General features: G+C 42.5%; 2 protein-coding genes across 2 annotated transcripts in view; one reads left to right on the forward strand and one right to left on the reverse strand.

Moving 5' to 3' along the window:
- Nucleotides 1-19,707, forward strand: part of LOC123756575 (doublesex- and mab-3-related transcription factor 3) — an 87,901-nt gene that overhangs the window by 3,220 nt on the left and 64,974 nt on the right. The gene's annotated exons all lie outside the window — the stretch shown is intronic.
- LOC138368462 (putative uncharacterized protein DDB_G0277255) lies at nucleotides 1,420-18,420 on the reverse strand. Its single transcript, XM_069330978.1, has 3 exons — nucleotides 18,359-18,420; nucleotides 14,317-14,802; nucleotides 1,420-1,711 (listed from the first exon to the last, which is right to left on the reverse strand). The coding sequence occupies exons 1-3, from the start codon at nucleotides 18,418-18,420 to the stop codon at nucleotides 1,420-1,422; spliced, it is 840 nt and encodes a 279-aa protein (XP_069187079.1).

The following is a 19,707-nucleotide window of genomic DNA, read 5'->3' on the forward strand; positions in this document are numbered from 1 at the left end:
TTGTGGATTTGTTCAAGGTTGCATGGTTTTTCATCATGTTGTGGTGCAGTGGTTTAAGGCGTGTGCTTGGGAGTACCCAGTGTGCAGGTTTGAATCCTTCTCATGGCTCTTTCTGATTTTCTCGTTGATATATCATGTCAATGTGATTTCTTTGCGTAATAACAAAAAATAATAATTATCATATACAAGAAAAAAATCTTACATTCTTGTAAAGCCACTAGCACGCATAGCGTTTCGGGCAAGTCTTTAATCATAATTTTCCCTGGAATACGACCCACCAAATGCTACAGAAAACTGCAAACAATCTTGTTCCAGCTTCAACAGAAAACTATAAACTATATCTAGTTTTGGCTTTCCACGTAGAAAATTAACTAACAGCTCATATTAAAAAATGTTGATATTAAGATAATGAGTAAAATAATTATATTCAAACAAAGATCAATAATCGCTGACCTGATAAATAAGGAAACACGTCATATGAAGTAAGAATTAGTCGCTGGAGCACTTTCAATCTTCTCAGATCATTGGCAACAGCTTGACGATGACCTGAGAAAGTCTAAAGCGCTCCAGCAATTAATTCCTACTTCATATGTGGTTATTTCTCATAATAATTATTTAAAGTCAAATACAGTTTAGATTATACATCTAGTGAAAAATAAACTTAATGTATCCAGTTAAATGCCGTTGATCCATACTCTCCAACACAGAAGACATTAGAAATTCTGGAATTTCATCAAAATGCATAATATCTTCTTAGCTTCAATATAGCTTTCGTTCCCTCAAGAGATTATGAGGAGAAAGATCTAATCCAGTATGTCTACATATTATATGGAAGGGATATGTGAACAAGGAACTCGCATATGAGAACTATCATAAGAAATGATGCCCAACGACTTGTACAATCGGGGATCAAACGGCGACCAGCATGAAGCGAAGTCGCCGCTGTACCCACCAGTCCAAGTGACCTGAGCCAAGGGCAGCTATCAGATGTGCCGACCTCTGCACGAACATAACAGTATCGACGCGCGCACAATCCTAAATAAACTAAATTCCGGAAACTCATTTTGCCACCAAACTGCTGACCAAATTATACGGTTTAAAACAGTTTAATCTTGTCGCTAATGACTAACAAATGACAGTAATAGTATTCTGGAAATTATAGGTATTAACATCACCTTTACAAAAACTAATTAATATTTAGGCGAAGGCTTGGAGAACATTCTTATATATAATTATACAGAAAAAAGTGCAGTTCTAACTTGTTTTGAGGAATTGTTTGGATTATCTCTGATAGGAAAAGTAATAATATTAATAATATATTACTGATATTAATAATTATTCCAGTCTTGAAACTTTAACTGCTCTACTGCAAGAAACTACTTAGATTCTCCTAATATTGATAATTTTAGTACTAGTGCATCAACTACTTCTACAGCTATTATTACTACTACTATTGCTACTGCTATTAACACTACTACTATTACTATTACTACTGCTGCTGTTATTACCACTACTACTAGCACTATTAGTACTGCTACTACTACTGTTATTACCGCTACTACTATTACTACTACCGCTATTACCACTATTACTATTACTACTACGGCTATTATTAATACTTCTATTACTACTACTGCTGCTATTACCACTACTTCTAATACTACTACTTCTATTACTACTACTTTTAATACTACTACTATTACCACTACTACTGTTGTTCACTAATACTGCTACTATTACTACTGCTACTACTACTGTTGTTCACTAATACTACTACTATTACCACTACTACTGTTGTTCACTAATACTACTACTATTACTACTGCTACTACTACTGTTGTTCACTAATACTACTACTATTACTACTACTACTGTTGTTCACTAATACTACTACTATTACTACTACTACTGTTGTTCACTAATACTACTACTATTACTACTGCTACTACTACTGTTGTTCACTAATACTACTACTATTACCACTACTACTGTTGTTCACTAATACTACTACTATTACTACTGCTACTACTACTGTTGTTCACTAATACTACTACTATTACTACTACTACTGTTGTTCACTAATACTACTACTATTACTACTACTACTGTTGTTCACTAATACTACTACTATTACTACTGCTACTGTTGTTCACTAATACTACTACTATTACTACTACTACTGTTGTTCACTAATACTACTACTATTACTACTGCTACTGTTGTTCACTAATACTACTACTATTACTACTACTACTGTTGTTCACTAATACTACTACTATTACTACTACTACTGTTGTTCACTAATACTACTACTATTACTACTGCTACTGTTGTTCACTAATACTACTACTATTACTACTGCTATTACAACTACTACTATTACCGCTACAACTTTATTACTACTACTGCTGTTTATTATTAATACTATTACTACTTCTACTGCTATTACTACTACTACTATTACTACTAATATTTCTACTGCAATTACTACTAGTACAACCATTATTACTACTGCTGTTTACTATTACTACTGCTGCTATTACCACTACTACTGTTACTACTACTACTACTACTACTATTATTACTACTATTGCTGTTTACTATTACTACTACTACTACTACTGCTATTACCACTACTACTGTTACTACTACTGCTATTATTATTACTACTACTACTACTACTGCTGTATAATATTACTACTACTTCTACTGCTGTTACTACTACTACTACAATTATTTCTACTTCTAAAAAATAATATATGCAACATATGTAATCCTTTGAAAGAGCATTACATATATTGCATATATGCATTCAATACTATACAACGTTGATATATATACAAGACTAATGGGATGTAAACTGATCTAACTACAGGTGTGTGTGACACCTGCATGCACCGATCCCCTTAATATCATACACCTATACCCTGTAACCCCTATAATGGTTGAGGAACCTTTAAGAAAGCTTAAAAAATGGGAGTTATGATAGTCCCTTTAACCTATACGCTGACAGTCTACAACAAAGGACAACGAAATTGTATGTCAATCTATGTGTTGATCGTCATCTGTAATAAACACCTTTGTACTTGTTCCAGTTCCAAAAAAATACTGAGTTTGTATGACCTCCTATAATAACTATATAGCAATTGCCCTGACCACACTTTTAAACAGCGAATTTATTATAGTCATTAACTTTCTAGCTGACAAACTAGACACCTCAGACCTTCAATTTTTGTCCACAACTGGTTATTCAACCACGCTGTGTAGTTCCGTGATGCTGGCAACTATTCAGTACAACAACTGACAGAGTAGCTCCGTTCTCCTTCTGTTTCTTTAATGCTTTCAAAGCTTTTGACAATTTTGAACATATCGACTGTTTTATACAAAAATGTCTTGTCGTTGCTTAATGCGTATATATTTCTCATCAGGTATGCAAATTAGCTGTGACATGGAGTAATATCATCTCAATATTTCTAACTAAAATATTCGCCCAAGGAAGATGCTTTTTTTGTCATTTATTGTTTGCCATCTGTATTGAGCCATTGCTGAAAGATTTAAGAGCCAGTAGGCTGTCAAATAGACAATAATTCAGCCAGTATTTTCTGTTTGCTGATTAGCAAGTTTTAATGATAACCACCAAAACGGTTATGGAAAATTTCATGCAAATAAGGGAAAGATAATATGGAAAATATGACCTAACGTTCAATACTGTTAAGTACGTTGTTATTGCTTATAGCTCACGAGACTCGCCTTACCCAGGTCTCCAACTAAAATAACTAACAGAGAAATTCGAGTGAAGTATTTTTTTATTTGTTGCTGCCGGAGGCGGCTAGTTTATTGTGCACCCCATACTCATCCTGTGAGCGGTAGCGCAAAAAAAAAGTTTACAGAGGGCACAAAAAGGTCTTTATCAGATCTCAACGAAGATTATTACATTAACAATTACATCTATCCTTCACACCTCATAATTATAATGTCAGCTAGTTACAGAGAATGTTCCATTTCAGTAGCTATGTATTTGCAGTTAATAATTATACATTAATGGTAGGTCTTTTCGCTAATGCATAATTGTTTGAGCTAAGGAAATATTACAGAGTTAAAGCAATATAAGTCAGTGTCTATGCTTGGATGGATATGAACTATGGGACCTACAAATTGCTGACTTTGGTAACCTTAACTGTGCATTGAGAAAATGTTCACGATCTATCTTGGCTCTCTATTTGTTATCTGGTCGGATGTCCACACCTGAACTTGAAAAAATAATTCCCAAACGAATGATATTCTTTTGTCTGAAAAGAATCCCTCATCCAACAAACTCAATCAACTTGCATTTTTGTGTGTTTGTTCAGACAATTACTTATCACTGGACACTCCAACTTTTCCCAGAAATATAAACTTAATTGTTGGGAAATATAAAGTAAGAATAAGTGATGTACATAATGATGTATGCATTAATAAAGCATCTGGTCAGCAGAGAGAACGGAGACACCACTATTTGGATATTAGTAAATTTGAAGGAACTATTGTCACAAAGAGATGGCTTACGGACAGACGTTTTGAATCCTAAAATTTTGAATTTAGATATGAAATTTTGAATGTTACTGAAAGAACTGTGTGCTATAAGTAATTTGATCCACGATAACCCCAGTATCTGTTGATGTATCAGCCTGTAATCTCCAGCGTTCGCAACGTCACTAAATTACCTGAACCTAACCTAACCAAGGATACACGAATAGAAAGCGGGACATCACGTCAGTTTTGTTATCCGCTATGATTTTTAGTTCATAAATTTTTGGCCTTAAGGGAGTTAAACAACAAAATGCGATGTACTGTTCTTGAGGACAGGTTGGATCTATAATGCTAAGGGTCTGCAAATGTTTATAATTTCATGGTATAATTAGTCTACTTTAGTTCTCCTTGAAATGGTGATATAAATTATGTCTATTAGTTACCTGTCTCGCCGCTCTAACAGTAACCTTACCTTTGGTTTTCAATATATATCATCCTTCAAATTGTAAGCTAAATGTTACTTGCTGTATGGGCAAAAATATGCTTGATATAGAGAGCTGTGTACCTGTTTAGTCCGGTCATTATTGTAATGATTTGTTTAAACTGTAATGAGTAAACTTTCTAACTCTAAAATATCTAATGAATATTGATATTAGTTTTTTAGACTTATATTTCTGATACTTGAGCAAAGTTAGTGTAGCTTTCTGTACTGGATATGACAGAACTGAGAAACATTTCCGTGCAACATAAGAGACGATACAAGCCCGTAGGCAGTGACTCAGGGCGCGGACCTTCCGCTACGACCAGATAACGTGCGCCATTACACGGCTCTGACATCTGTGGTTATTTTCATTATAGCGCTCCGGATGTGTACTGAGAGCGGCCTCTATCTCCCCTCGGCCCACGTGGCTACGCCTCCCCTCTCTATTCCCCTTCATCTTACACATTCCTCTAATATTTCTCTTTGCGTTTCCTTTTCCTTTACTGCTCGTTGCAATCGGTTGCAGCTCATTACGCAATGATTTTGTCCGTGTATTGTACACGAATCTCCTGAATATTACGAACAATGCATCACAAAAAGCATTCATACATGTTGCTATCATTCGATCTGGTTTGCTAGGAATAGTTCCTACAACATAGCTAATATAATAGTCAGCTCAGCTGCTTATTTCATTAAGAGTTTCAATTGGCCCCGTGTATGACAGTGGTGGCGTTATACAGTCAAGGACAGAGAAGGCCGGTGTTGTGCGGGCGTTTCAGTGTTGTAAGAGTCGTCTGTGTGTGGGACGGCCTCGCCCAGGCATCACCTCGACCAGCCACTTTGTAGGATTTCCTGAGCACCCCCGAGGCTCGCCCAGCTGCTTCCCGCTCCTGCCTCCAGCCCTATCTTGTCGGCCGCTCGCCTATCTTAACCCCTCGTGTGTTGTAACCCTCACTCCTCTTCTGTCAGGTTCTTGTACTCACCTAGGTGTACTCATCTAGTTGAGCTTGCGGGAGTTGATCTCTGGCTCTTTGGGCCCACCTCTCAACTCTCAATCAACTGGTGTACCAATTCCTGAGCCTCCTGGGCTCTTTCACATTTACATTTGAAACTGTGTATGGAGTCAGCCTCCACCGCATCACTGCCTAATGCATTCCATTTGTTATCTACTCTGACACTGAAAACATTCTTTCTAATATCTCTGGCACATTTGAGTACTCAGTTTTCATCTGTGTCCCCTTGTTCGCACTCCACTCATGCAAAATAATTTGTGTTTGTCCACCCTGTCAACTCCTCTGAAAATTTTGAAGGTGGTGATCATGTCTCCCCTTACTCATTTGTCTTCCAGGGACGTGAGATTTAGCTCCCGTATCCTTTCCTCATAATTCATACCACTCTTTTCTGGGACTACTCCGGTGTCATGCCTCTGAATATTTTCTAACTTTGTCTTACGTTTAACTAGGTATGGACTCCAGGCTCGAGCTACGTACTCCAGGATTTGTCTGACATAAGTGGTATAAGTTGTATGTGTTATTATGTTTCAGTGTAATATCAACGTCTTTTTTGTGACTTCTTCAAAATTGTTATATATCTGATTCCTGATATTCTAACTGTAATCCATCCTGAGTGTCACATCACTATATGCGTTGTTTAGTTTAATTAGTTAATTAGTGAATTAGGCCCTTGTTCACTTACCCTTTTGTGGGTATTGAAAAAGTTTACAGGTCACAAAATGGAGTCAGTTTTCAATCCCAGGAATATATATAATATGCAAATAAACTTTGGAATCCAACTAGACACATATATGTATGGTTTGCCAATCTATTCCACAACCATCCATTGGGTATGGAGTCGGTGAAAAGACTCGAAAGAAAAGGAGGGTAGAAAAGAAAAAGAAAAGGTGGGTAGCGGCGAAAAGTCACAACCATCCAGTGATTGGAGGTTGATAGGTTAGCCATGTCCATTCGATAGGTGCAGGTGGAAAGATTACAGTCACACTAATCCAATGGGTTGAGGACAAAAATGTTACAGTTAAATCTATCAAAGGGTGGAGGTGGCATGGCTAAAGTCACAACCAATCAGTATGGAGAGGTGTAAAGATTATAGTCTCACCTATCCAGTGGGTGAAAGTGGAAAAGTTACAGAAAAATACGTATCTATTTGGAAGAGGTGTGACAAATTACAGTCACACACATCCAGTGGTGGCCTTACAGTCAGACCAATTTAGTGGGAGAAGGTGGAAAGGCTACAGTCACAGCATCTATTGGGCAGAGATGGAACGTTAACAGTCACACCAAGCCAGCAGGTACAAATGGAAATGTTAGTCTCACCCATCCAATGGATGGAAGTGAACATGTTACAATCACAATTATCCGGTGGAGGTGGATAGATTAGTCATTACCATCTAGTGGAAACAGGTGGAAATGTTAGTCACACTCTCCCTCACCACCTTCAATGTTAGTCACTCTCACCCTCACCACCCACAATGTTAGTCACACTCACCTTCACCACCCTCAATGTTAGTCACACTCACCCTTACCACCCTCAATGTTAGTCACACTCACCTTCACCACCCTCAATGTTAGTCACACTCACCCTTACCACCCACAATGTTAGTCACACTCACCTTCACCACCCTCAATGTTAGTCACACTCACCTTCACCACCCTCAATGTTAGTCACACTCACCTTCACCACCCTCAATGTTAGTCACACTCACCTTCACCACCCTCAATGTTAGTCACACTCACCTTCACCACCCTCAATGTTAGTCACACTCACCCTTACCACCCACAATGTTAGTCACACTCATCTTCACCCTCAATGTTAGTCACACTCATCTTCACCACCCTCAATGTTAGTCACACTCACCTTCACCACCCTCAATGTTAGTCACACTCACCTTCACCACCCTCAATGTTAGTCACACTCACCCTTACCACCCTCAATGTTAGTCACACTCATCTTCACCACCCTCAATGTTAGTCACACTCACCTTCACCACCCACAATGTTAGTCACACTCATCTTCACCACCCTCAATGTTAGTCACACTCATCTTCACCACCCACAATGTTAGTCACACTCACCTTCACCACCCTCAATGTTAGTCACACTCACCTTCACCACCCTCAGTGTTAGTCACACTCACCTTCACCACCCTCAATGTTAGTCACACTCACCCTTACCACCCTCAATGTTAGTCACACTCACCTTCACCACCCTCAATGTTAGTCACACTCACCTTCACCACCCTCAATGTTAGTCACACTCACCTTCACCACCCTCAATGTTAGTCACTCTCACCTTCACCACCCTCAATGTTAGTCACACTCACCCTTACCACCCTCAATGTTAGTCACACTCACCTTCACCACCCTCAATGTTAGTCACACTCACCTTCACCACCCTCAATGTTAGTCACACTCACCTTCACCACCCTCAATGTTAGTCACACTCACCCTTACCACCCTCAATGTTAGTCACACTCACCTTCACCACCCTCAATGTTAGTCACACTCACCTTCACCACCCTCAATGTTAGTCACACTCACCCTTACCACCCTCAATGTTAGTCAAACTCATCTTCACCACCCTCAATGTTAGTCACACTCACCTTCACCACCCACAATGTTAGTCACACTCATCTTCACCACCCTCAATGTTAGTCACACTCATCTTCACCACCCTCAATGTTAGTCACACTCACCTTCACCACCCACAATGTTAGTCACACTCATCTTCACCACCCTCAATGTTAGTCACACTCACCTTCACCACCCTCAATGTTAGTCACACTCACCTTCACCACCCTCAATGTTAGTCACACTCACCCTTACCACCCACAATGTTAGTCACACTCATCTTCACCACCCTCAATGTTAGTCACACTCACCTTCACCACCCTCAATGTTAGTCACACTCACCTTCACCACCCTCAATGTTAGTCACACTCACCTTCACCACCCTCAATGTTAGTCACACTCACCTTCACCACCCTCAATGTTAGTCACACTCACCTTCACCACCCTCAATGTTAGTCACACTCACCTTCACCACCCTCAATGTTAGTCACACTCACCTTCACCACCCTCAATGTTAGTCACACTCACCTTCACCACCCTCAATGTTAGTCACACTCACCTTCACCACCCTCAATGTTAGTCACACTCACCTTCACCACCCTCAATGTTAGTCACTCTCACCTTCACCACCCTCAATGTTAGTCACACTCACCCTTACCACCCTCAATGTTAGTCACACTCACCTTCACCACCCTCAATGTTAGTCACACTCACCTTCACCACCCTCAATGTTAGTCACACTCACCTTCACCACCCTCAATGTTAGTCACACTCACCCTTACCACCCTCAATGTTAGTCACACTCACCTTCACCACCCTCAATGTTAGTCACACTCACCTTCACCACCCTCAATGTTAGTCACACTCACCCTTACCACCCTCAATGTTAGTCAAACTCATCTTCACCACCTTCAATGTTAGTCACACTCACCTTCACCACCCACAATGTTAGTCACACTCATCTTCACCACCCTCAATGTTAGTCACACTCATCTTAACCACCCACAATGTTAGTCACACTCACCTTCACCACCCTCAATGTTAGTCACACTCACCTTCACCACCCTCAATGTTAGTCACACTCACCTTCACCACCCTCAATGTTAGTCACACTCACCTTCACCACCCTCAATGTTAGTCACACTCACCTTCACCACCCTCAATGTTAGTCACACTCACCTTACACCACCCTCAATGTTAGTCACACTCACCTTCACCACCCTCAATGTTAGTCACACTCACCTTCACCATCCTCAGTGTTAGTCACACTCATGATCTTAAAAAAATGGAAGATACATAACTTGAGAGGGAACCAATGATCGCACCTCTCCAAGCTGGTGTATCATTCTGTTCGTCCTGTTTACACTCCTTTGTCATTATTTAACAATTAACGCAGGAAAATTATTATAATCTTGAGGAATTATATAGCTGTTCCTTTATTTACTTTTATTTATTTATATATACAAGAGTTCTTACATTCTTGTAGAGCCACTAGTACGCGTAGCGTTTCGGGCAAGTCTTTAAACCTGTGTTTCCCGGAATATGACCACACCAAATCGTATTATTGACAACACTGAAGTAGACAGCTTAATTATTTCTGACTCCCTTTCCTCACTACGAGCAATAAACAGTTTGCGATCAAGTAATAACGTGCTTGTCTTGGAAGCTAGACGTAAATATACAAGAATACTTAGCAAGAGGGTAAATATAAAAATGTTGTGGATTCCTTCTCACATTGGCATGCAGGAACATGACAAAGTTGACGCCCTTGCTAAGGCTGCAGTAAATAAAGACAGTATTGAACGGAATCTTGAGTTATCAAATAGGTCCCTTAAAAGTGTCATTAGACGAGAACTCCTGGATGAATTTGAAGAAAGTAGAACAGTGCAAACTGGAACTAGCAGGTCCATTGTTCATCACAATGAAATGTGTGAAGTAAAACATGTGTATGGGGCAAGTAACAAAGTCAGTAGACTAACAGATGTTGTCACAGCTCGTATAAGACTTGGCTACAAGTATCTCTGGCAGTTCGGCTTGTATAGGGATCTAGATGAAGTAAAGTGTAAAGTGTGTGGACAAGGACAGGGACACACACTCGAACACTATATCTTGGATTGTAGTAAAATTGAGCCATTTAGAGATAAATCTAAGCTCACTCTGTATGATATGGCAACCTATCTTATTACCATGGATAAATTACCTGAAATCCTTGCACTGTACCCACATTTCGCTTCCAGTAGATGAACGACATATGAGATTCAGAAACAAGTAGTGTATTGTGAGGACAAATAATAAACAGAAGCTCCCCTATGACTCTGTAATATCCCCATTGGTCAAAACTATTATGTATTAGCGATAAGACCTACCATTAATGTATGCTGACTTACTGTAAATATGTAGCTCTTGTAATAGCACTTTCTCTGTAACTTGCTTACATTGTAACTATAAGGTGTGAAGGATAGATGAAATTGTTTATGTAATAATCTAAGATGAGGTCTGATAAAGATCTTTTGTGCCCTCTGTAATGCTTTTGCGCTACCGCTCACAGGATGAGTATGGGGTGCACAATAAACTAACCGCCTTCGGCGGCAACAATCAGACAATCAAACCAAATCGTGTAACAACCAGGTCCCCATTTTACTTTTGGGTTAAACAGAGGCTACAGTCAAGGATTTGCTCCGAATAAATCCTCCCCGCCCAGGATACGAACCAAGGACAAAGTGCTCTCGAAACGACAGGCGAGTGTCTTACCACTGCGCCACGGGGACTGCAATGTTAGTCACACTCACACAGTGTGTACACCCAGTGTTAATAAAGGATAACGAAGTTCCTCTTTGTTATCCTTTTATTAGAAACTCGATATCATGTTGTTATATTAATTAAATGACTATGTGAGATGTATAAACCTAATTATAGTATGTGAATATATTTCGATATACCATAAGACTGCCTTTTAAATGTGATTCTCTGGTGAGAATGAGATACATTGGTGAGAATGAGATACTTTGGTGAGAATGAGATACTTCGGTGAGAATGAGGAACTTTGGTGAGAATGAGATTCTCTGCTGAAAATGTGATTCTCACAGACCACCCTCCTATTTATATAGTAATTATAATAACGATGTAGACCATCGAACACATATTAACATAATGGACAATTAGAAAGTAGAATGGTTGACTACCCCTGTCGTGGTACAGTTGACTAAAGCGCAGCTGGGAACATCCCGTGCGTAGGTTCGAACTCTCATCACGGCCCTTGTGGATTTGTTCATGTATAGTCATTGTACACAATTGGCTTAGGAATATTTTAGTTTGGCTTTTAACTTTATTTTCTCTGGGTTCTTAAGTGAATAATACTAAGTTCTACTTTCTAATAGTCCAATACGTCAATATTTGTACAATGATCTACATGGTTACAAAAGTACTATTCAAAAGTTCTTTTTGTACTTATGGTTGCATTCTTAGGAGAGAACGTGATCCTCAGGTTAGAACGTGATCCTTTGGTTAGAACGTGATCCTCAGGTTAGAATGTAATCCTCAGGTGAGAATGTGATCCTCAGGTTAGAATGTAATCCTCAGGTTAGAATGTGATCCTCAGGTTAGAATGTAATCCTCAGGTTAGAATGTGATCCTCAGGTTAGAATGTGATCCTCAGGTTAGAATGTGATCCTCAGGTTAGAATGTAATCCTCAGGTTAGAATGTGATCCCCAGGTTAGAATGTGATCCTCAGGTTAGAATGTGATCCTCAGGTTAGAATGTGATCCTCAGGTTAGAATGTGATCCTCAGGTTAGAATGTGATCCTCAGGTTAGAATGTAATCCTCAGGTTAGAATGTGATCCTCAGGTTAGAATGTGATCCTCAGGTTAGAATGTGATCCTCAGGTTAGAATGTGATCCTCAGGTTAGAATGTGATCCTCAGGTTAGAATGTGATCCTCAGGTTAGAATGTGATCCTCAGGTTAGAATGTGATCCTCAGGTTAGAATGTGATCCTCAGGTTAGAATGTAATCCTCAGGTTAGAATGTGATCCTCAGGTTAGAATGTGATCCTCAGGTTAGAATGTGATCCTCAGGTGAGAATTTGATCCTCAGGTTAGAATGTGATCCTCAGGTTAGAATGTGATCCTCAGGTGAGAATGTGATCCTCAGGTGAGAATGTGATCCTCAGGTAAGAATGTGATCCTCAGGTTAGAATGTGATCCTTAGGTTAGAATGTGATCCTCAGGTTAGAATGTGATCCTCAGGTTAGAATGTGATCCTCAGATGAGAATGTGATCCTCAGGTTAGAATGTGATCCTCAGGTTAGAATGTGATCCTCAGGTTAGAATGTGATCCTCAGGTGAGAATGTGATCCTCAGGTGAGAATGTGATCCTCAGGTGAGAATGTGATCCTCAGGTGAGAATGTGATCCTCAGGTGAGAATGTGATCCTCAGGTGAGAATGTGATCCTCAGGTTAGAATGTGATCCTCAGATGAGAATGTGATCCTCAGGTGAGAATGTGATCCTCAGGTGAGAATGTGATCCTCAGGTGAGAATGTGATCCTCAGGTGAGAATGTGATCCTCAGGTGAGAATGTGATCCTAAGACGGGGCCGTGGGCGTGCTTGAGGCGGGCATCACGCCCTGCTGCACCAGCTGGTGACCATCTGGGCGGGGCACGCGGGAGATGCTTCATTAGATAAACTATCTCCAGTGTGGCCACCTCTAGTGGCTCTCAGCATCCCGCAGCACTGTAGTGCTGCAGTGGGCGCTGTGTTAATGTTGTAGTGATGTAGTGGGTGTTGTGGTGCTGTTGTTGTGCTGCAGTGTGCGCTGTGTTAATGTTGTAGTGATGTAGTGGGTGTTGTGGTGCTGTTGTTGTGCTGCAGTGTGCGCTGTGTTAATGTTGTAGTGATGTAGTGGGTGTTGTGGTGCTGTTGTAGTGCTGTTGTAGCGCTGTGGTGGGTGTTGTGGTGCTGTTGTAGTGCTGTGGTTAGTGTTGTGGAGCTGTTGTAGTGATGTGGTGGGTGTTGTGGCGATGTTGCAGTGATGTGGTGGGTGTTGTAGTGCTGTGGTGAGTGTTGTGGACCTGTTGTAGTGATGTGGTGGGTGTTGTGGTGCTGTTGTAGTGCTGTGGTGGGTGTTGTGGCGCTGTTGTAGTGATGTGGTGGGTGTTGTGGTGCTGTTGGAGTGCTGTGGTGGGTGTTGTGGCGCTATTGTAGTGATGTGGTGGGTGTTGTGGTGCTGTTGTAGTGCTGTGGTGGGTGTTGTGGCGCTGTTGTAGTGATGTGGTGGGTGTTGTGGTGCTGTTGTAGTGCTGTGGTGGGTGTTGTGGCGCTGTTGTAGTGATGTGGTGGGTGTTGTGGTGCTGTTGTAGTGCTGTGGTGGGTGTTGTGGCGCTGTTGTAGTGATGTGGTGGGTGTTGTGGCGCTGTTGTAGTGATGTGGTGGGTGTTGTGGCGCTGTTGTAGTGATGTGGTGGGTGTTCTGGCGCTGTTGTAGTGATGTGGTGGGTGTTGTGGCGCTGTTGTAGTGCTGTGGTGGGTGTTGTGGCGCTGTTGTAGTGATGTGGTGGGTGTTCTGGCGCTGTTGTAGTGATGTGGTGGGTGTTGTGGTGCTGTTGTAGTGCTGTGGCAAGGGTTGTGGAGCTGTTGTAGTGCTGCTGTGGGCGCTGTGCTGATGTTGTAGTGCTGCTGTGGGCGCTGTGCTGATGTTGTAGTGCTGCTGTGGGCGCTGTGCTGATGTTGTAGTGCTGCTGTAGGCACTGTGCTGATGTTGTAGTGCTGCTGTAGGCGCTGTGCTGATGTTGTAGTGCTGCTGTGGGCGCTGTGCTGATGTTGTAGTGCTGCTGTGGGCGCTGTGCTGATGTTGTAGTGCTGCTGTGGGCGCTGTGCTGATGTTGTAGTGCTGCTGTGGGCGCTGTGCTGATGTTGTAGTGCTGCTGTAGGCACTGTGCTGATGTTGTAGTGCTGCTGTAGGCACTGTGCTGATGTTGTAGTGCTGCTGTAGGCACTGTGCTGATGTTGTAGTGCTGCTGTAGGCACTGTGCTGATGTTGTAGTGCTGCTGTAGGCGCTGTGCTGATGTTGTAGTGCTGCTGTGGGCGCTGTGCTGATGTTGTAGTGCTGCTGTAGGCACTGTGCTGATGTTGTAGTGCTGCTGTGGGCGCTGTGCTGATGTTGTAGTGCTGCTGTAGGCACTGTGCTGATGTTGTAGTGCTGCTGTAGGCACTGTGCTGATGTTGTAGTGCTGCTGTGGGCACTGTGCTGATGTTGTAGTGCTGCTGTAGGCACTGTGCTGATGTTGTAGTGATGTGGTGGGTGTTGTTGGTACTTTTGTTGTGCTGTGGTGGGTGTTGTTGTGCTGTTGTGGGTGTTGTATTCAACAAGTTGTGCTTGCGGGGGTTGAGCCCTGACTTCTCCGGCTCGCCTCTCAACTGTCAATCAATCAATTTTTTCACCCACACACACACACTCACTCACGCACCTGGGGGCCCTGGTAGCCTAGTGGATAGCTTGCAGGACTCGTAATTCTCTGGCGCGGGTTCGATTCCAGCCCAGGCAAAAACAAATGGGCAAAGTTTCTTTCACCCTGAATGCCCCTGTTACCTAGCAGTAAATAGGTACCTGGGAGTTAATCAGCTGTCACGGGCTGTTTTCTGGGGGGAGGGGGAAGTACTAGTAGAAACAGTTGATTGACAGTTGAGAGGCGGGACGAGAGAGCAAAGCTCAACCTCTGCAAATACAACTAGGTGAATACAACTAGGTGAATACACACACACACACACACACACACACAAAGCGTTATATGACAAAGAGTGCTGGGAAGACGGGACACCACGAGCGTAGCTCTCATCCTGTAACTACACTTAGGTAATTACACTTAGGTAATTACACACACACACACACACACACACACACACACACACACACACACACACACACACACACACACACACACACACACACACACACACACATAGGGAAACTATGAGGGGATAAGAAAATTCCTAACAGATATAGCATGGGAAACAGAGCTCAGGGGAAAGACGGCCCAAGATATGATGGATTACATCACGCAGAAGTGCAAGGACGCAGCAAACAAGTTTGTCCCAGTCCAAAAGGAAAACAGAGAAATGAAGATGAGAAACCCATGGTTTAATCAGAGATGTAGGCTAGCTAAGCAGCAAAGTAAAAGGGCATGGAGAAACTATAGGAATAACAGGACAATGGAGAGCAGAGAAAGATACCAGAACGCCAGGAATGAATATGTCAGGATGAGAAGAGAGGCAGAAAGACAATACGAAAATGACATCGCAAGCAAGGCAAAGACTCAGCCTAAATTGTTGCATAGCCACATTAAGAGAAAAACAACAGTAAAAGAACAGGTTATGAGATTAAGGATAGGGGCAGAAGGATTCACTACAAATGACAAGGAAGTGTGTGAGGAATTGAATAAGAAATTCCAGGAGGTCTTCACCTTAGAGCAAGGAGAAATTCCAGAGGTAAGTGAGGGAATAGCTAACCAGGAACCACTGGAAGAGTTTGAGATTACCAGTGGGGAAGTAAGGAAGTGTTTACTAGAGTTGGACGTGACGGAAGATGGAATCTTCCCTTGGGTTCTAAAGGAAGGAGCAAGAGAACTGTGCCTACCACTCTCCATAGTGTATAACAAATCACTGGCAACAGGGGAACTGCCAGATATTTGGAAAGCAGCTAACGTAGTCCCGATATACAAGAAAGGGGATAGACAGGAGGCACTGAACTACAGGCCAGTGTCCCTAACCTGCATATCATGCAAGCTGATGGAGAAGATTGTGCAAAAAAAACTAGTGGAGCATCTGGAGCGAAGGAACTTTGTAACACAGCATCAACATGGGTTCAGGGATGGCAGGTCCTGCCTCACAGGGTTACTTGAATTCTACGACCAGGCAACAAAAATAAGGCAAGAAAGAGAAGGGTGGGCAGACTGCATATTTTTGGATTGTCAGAAAGCCTTTGATACAGTGCCACACAAGAGGCTAGTGCGAAAGTTGGAGATGCAGGCTGGAGTGAGAGGGAAGGTGCAAAAATTATGAGGTGGATTGAAACAGAGGATGATAGTAGGAGGCTACAAGATGACCTGGATAGACTGAGTGAATGGTCCAACAAATGGCTGTTGAAGTTCAACCCGAGTAAATGCAAAGTAATGAAGCTTGGCAGTGGAAACAGGAGGCCAGGCACAGGATACAGAATAGGAGATGAAGTACTTAATGAAACAGACAGAGAGAAAGATCTAGGAGTTGATATCACACCAAACCTGACTCCTGAAGCCCACATAAAGAGAATAACGTCTGCGGCATATGCGAGGCTGGCTAACATCAGAACGGCGTTCAGGAACCTGTGTAAGGAATCATTCAGAATCTTGTACACCACATATGTAAGACCAATCTTGGAGTATGCGGCCCCAGCATGGAGCCCGTACCTTGTCAAGCACAAGACGAAGCTGGAAAAAGTCCAAAGGTATGCTACTAGACTAGTCCCAGAACTAAGAGGCATGAGTTATGAGAAAAGGCTGCGGGAAATGCACCTTACGACACTGGAAGACAGAAGAGTAAGGGGGGACATGATCACACACACACAGAACTTTTTTAGTGTCAGAGTGGTTGACAAATGGAATGCATTAGGAAGCGATGTGGTGACTCCATACACAGTTTCAAATGTAGATATGATAGAGCCCAATAGGCTCAGGAACCTGTACACCAGTTGATTGACGTTTGAGAGGCGGGACCAAAGATCCAGAGCTCAACCCCCGCAAGCATAACTAGGTGAGTACAACTAGGTGAGTACACACACATACACACCTGAGCCGGCCGGCCGAGCGGACAACACGCAGTCTACGTGATCCTGTGGTCCCGAGTTCTATCCCGGGCGCCGGTGAGAAACGATGGACAGAGTTTCTTTCACCCTATGCCCCTGTTACCTAGCAGTAAATAGGTACCTGGGAGTTAGTCAGCTGTCACAGGCAGCTTCCTGGGGTGTGTGTGGGTTGTGGGGGGGAAAAAAGTAGTAGTAGTAGTAGAAGCAGTTGATTGACAGTTGAGAGGCGGGTCGAAAGAACAGAGCTCAACCCCCGCAAGCACAACTAGGTGAATACAACTAGGTACAACACAAAACACACACACACAGGTAGTAGCCCGTAGCAGCTGTTTAACCTCCAGGTGCCTCTTTACTGTTATATGAACAGGAACTTCAGGGTGAAAGAAACTCGATGATCGATGCCGGTGATCGATCCCCGTACCGTAGGAGTACGAATGCCGGGCGCTGTCCACTTAGCCGTCAGGCCTCTTTTGGTGCTGTTGTACTGCTGTGTTGGGTGTTGTGGTGCTTCACTCACCTAGTTGTACTCACTTAGTTGTGCTTGTGGGGATTGAGCTTTGGCTCTTTGGTCCCGCCTCTCAACCACCAATCTACTGGTGGACAGAATCCTGAGCTTCTCAAGCTCTATCATATCTACATTTGAAACTGTATATGGAGTCAGCCTCCACCACATCACTGCCTAATGCATTCATTTGCTAACTACTTTGAGACTGAACAATTTTTTTCTAATGTCTCGTTAGAATGGCTCATTTGGGTACTCAACTTCCGCCTGTGTCCCCTTGTGCGTGTATCACCCGTGTTGTCTACCCTGTCAGTTCCCCCTGAGAATTTTGAATATGGTGATCATGTCTTCCCGAGATGTTCTGTATTCCAGCGACCTGAAGTGCAGTTCACGCAACCTTTCTTCGTAACTCCTGCCTCTTAGTTCTGGGACTAGCCTAGTGACATACCTCTGAACCTTTTCAGCTTCGTCTTGAGTTAAAAAGGTACGGATTCCTTGCTGGGGCCGCATTCTCCAAGATTGGTCTTACATACGGGTAAATAAAGTTCTGAAAGATTCCTTACACACAGGTCCTTTCTAAAAGCAGTTCTGATGTTAGCCAGCCTCGCATTCGCCGCTGATGTTATTCTTTTGATATTGTCTTCAGGAGACAGGTTTGGCGTGTTATCAATTCCTAGATTTTTCTCTCTGTCCGTTTCATGAAGGACTTCATCTCCCATTCAGTATCCTGTTTCTGGTTTCCTATTTCCTCTGCTTAGTATCATTACCATACATTTACTTGGGTTGAACTTTACTAGCCATTTATTGGACCATTTTTTCAGTTTGTCTAGGTCATCTTGTAGCCTTATACTATCTTCCTCTGTCTTAATCCTCCTCATAATTTTTGCATCATCAGCAAACACTGAGAGGAAAAAGTATATTCCCTCTGGGCGATCATTTACATATATCAGAAACAGTATAGGTCTAAGAACTGATCCCTGCGGGACTCCACTGGTGACGTCACGCTAATCCGAGACCTTACCCCTCACAGTGACTCGCTGTTTTTTGTTTTCTTTCTGAGGAATGGTACCTCATATCCAATGGAGTACCATACCTCTAACTTCTGCTTGCATCTCTAGCTGGTGCATTAGTCTCTTATGTGGTACTGTGTCAAAGGTTTTCTGGCAATCCAAAAATATTGTTTGTCCAGCCCTCTTTCTTGCCTGATTTGTGTCGCTAGTCGTAGAATTTAATTAATCTGTGAGGCATGAGTTGTCTTCCTTGAACCCTTGTTGATGTTTTGTTACAAAGTTGTTTCGCTCCATATGTTCCACTAGTTGTGGAAGTGCTGTTATAGTGCTGTGGTGCGTGTTGTGGTGCTGCTGAAGTGCTCTGGTGGGTGTTGTGGTGTTGTTGTAGTGCTGTAGCGGGTGTTGTGGTGCTGTTGTAGCGCTGTGACAGGTGTTGTGGTGTTGTTGTAGCGCTGTGACAGGTGTTGTGGTGTTGTTGTAGTGCTGTAGCGGGTGTTGTGGTGCTGTTGTAGCGCTGTGACAGGTGTTGTGGTGCTGTTGTAGCGCTGTGACAGGTGTTGTGGTGTTGTTGTAGCGCTATGACAAGTGTTGTGGTGCTGCTGAAGTGCTCTGGTGGGTGTTGTGGTGCTGTTGTAGCGCTGTGATAGGTGTTGTGGTCCTGTTGTAGCGCTGTGATAGGTGTTGTGGTCCTGTTGTAGCGCTGTGACGGATGGTGAGGTGCTGTTGTAGCGCTGTGACAGGTGTTGTGGTGCTGTTGTAGCGCTGTGACAGGTGTTGTGGTGTTGTT

Source organism: Procambarus clarkii, chromosome 25 (assembly GCF_040958095.1).
Source record: "Procambarus clarkii isolate CNS0578487 chromosome 25, FALCON_Pclarkii_2.0, whole genome shotgun sequence".
Classification (NCBI taxonomy): domain Eukaryota; kingdom Metazoa; phylum Arthropoda; class Malacostraca; order Decapoda; family Cambaridae; genus Procambarus; species Procambarus clarkii.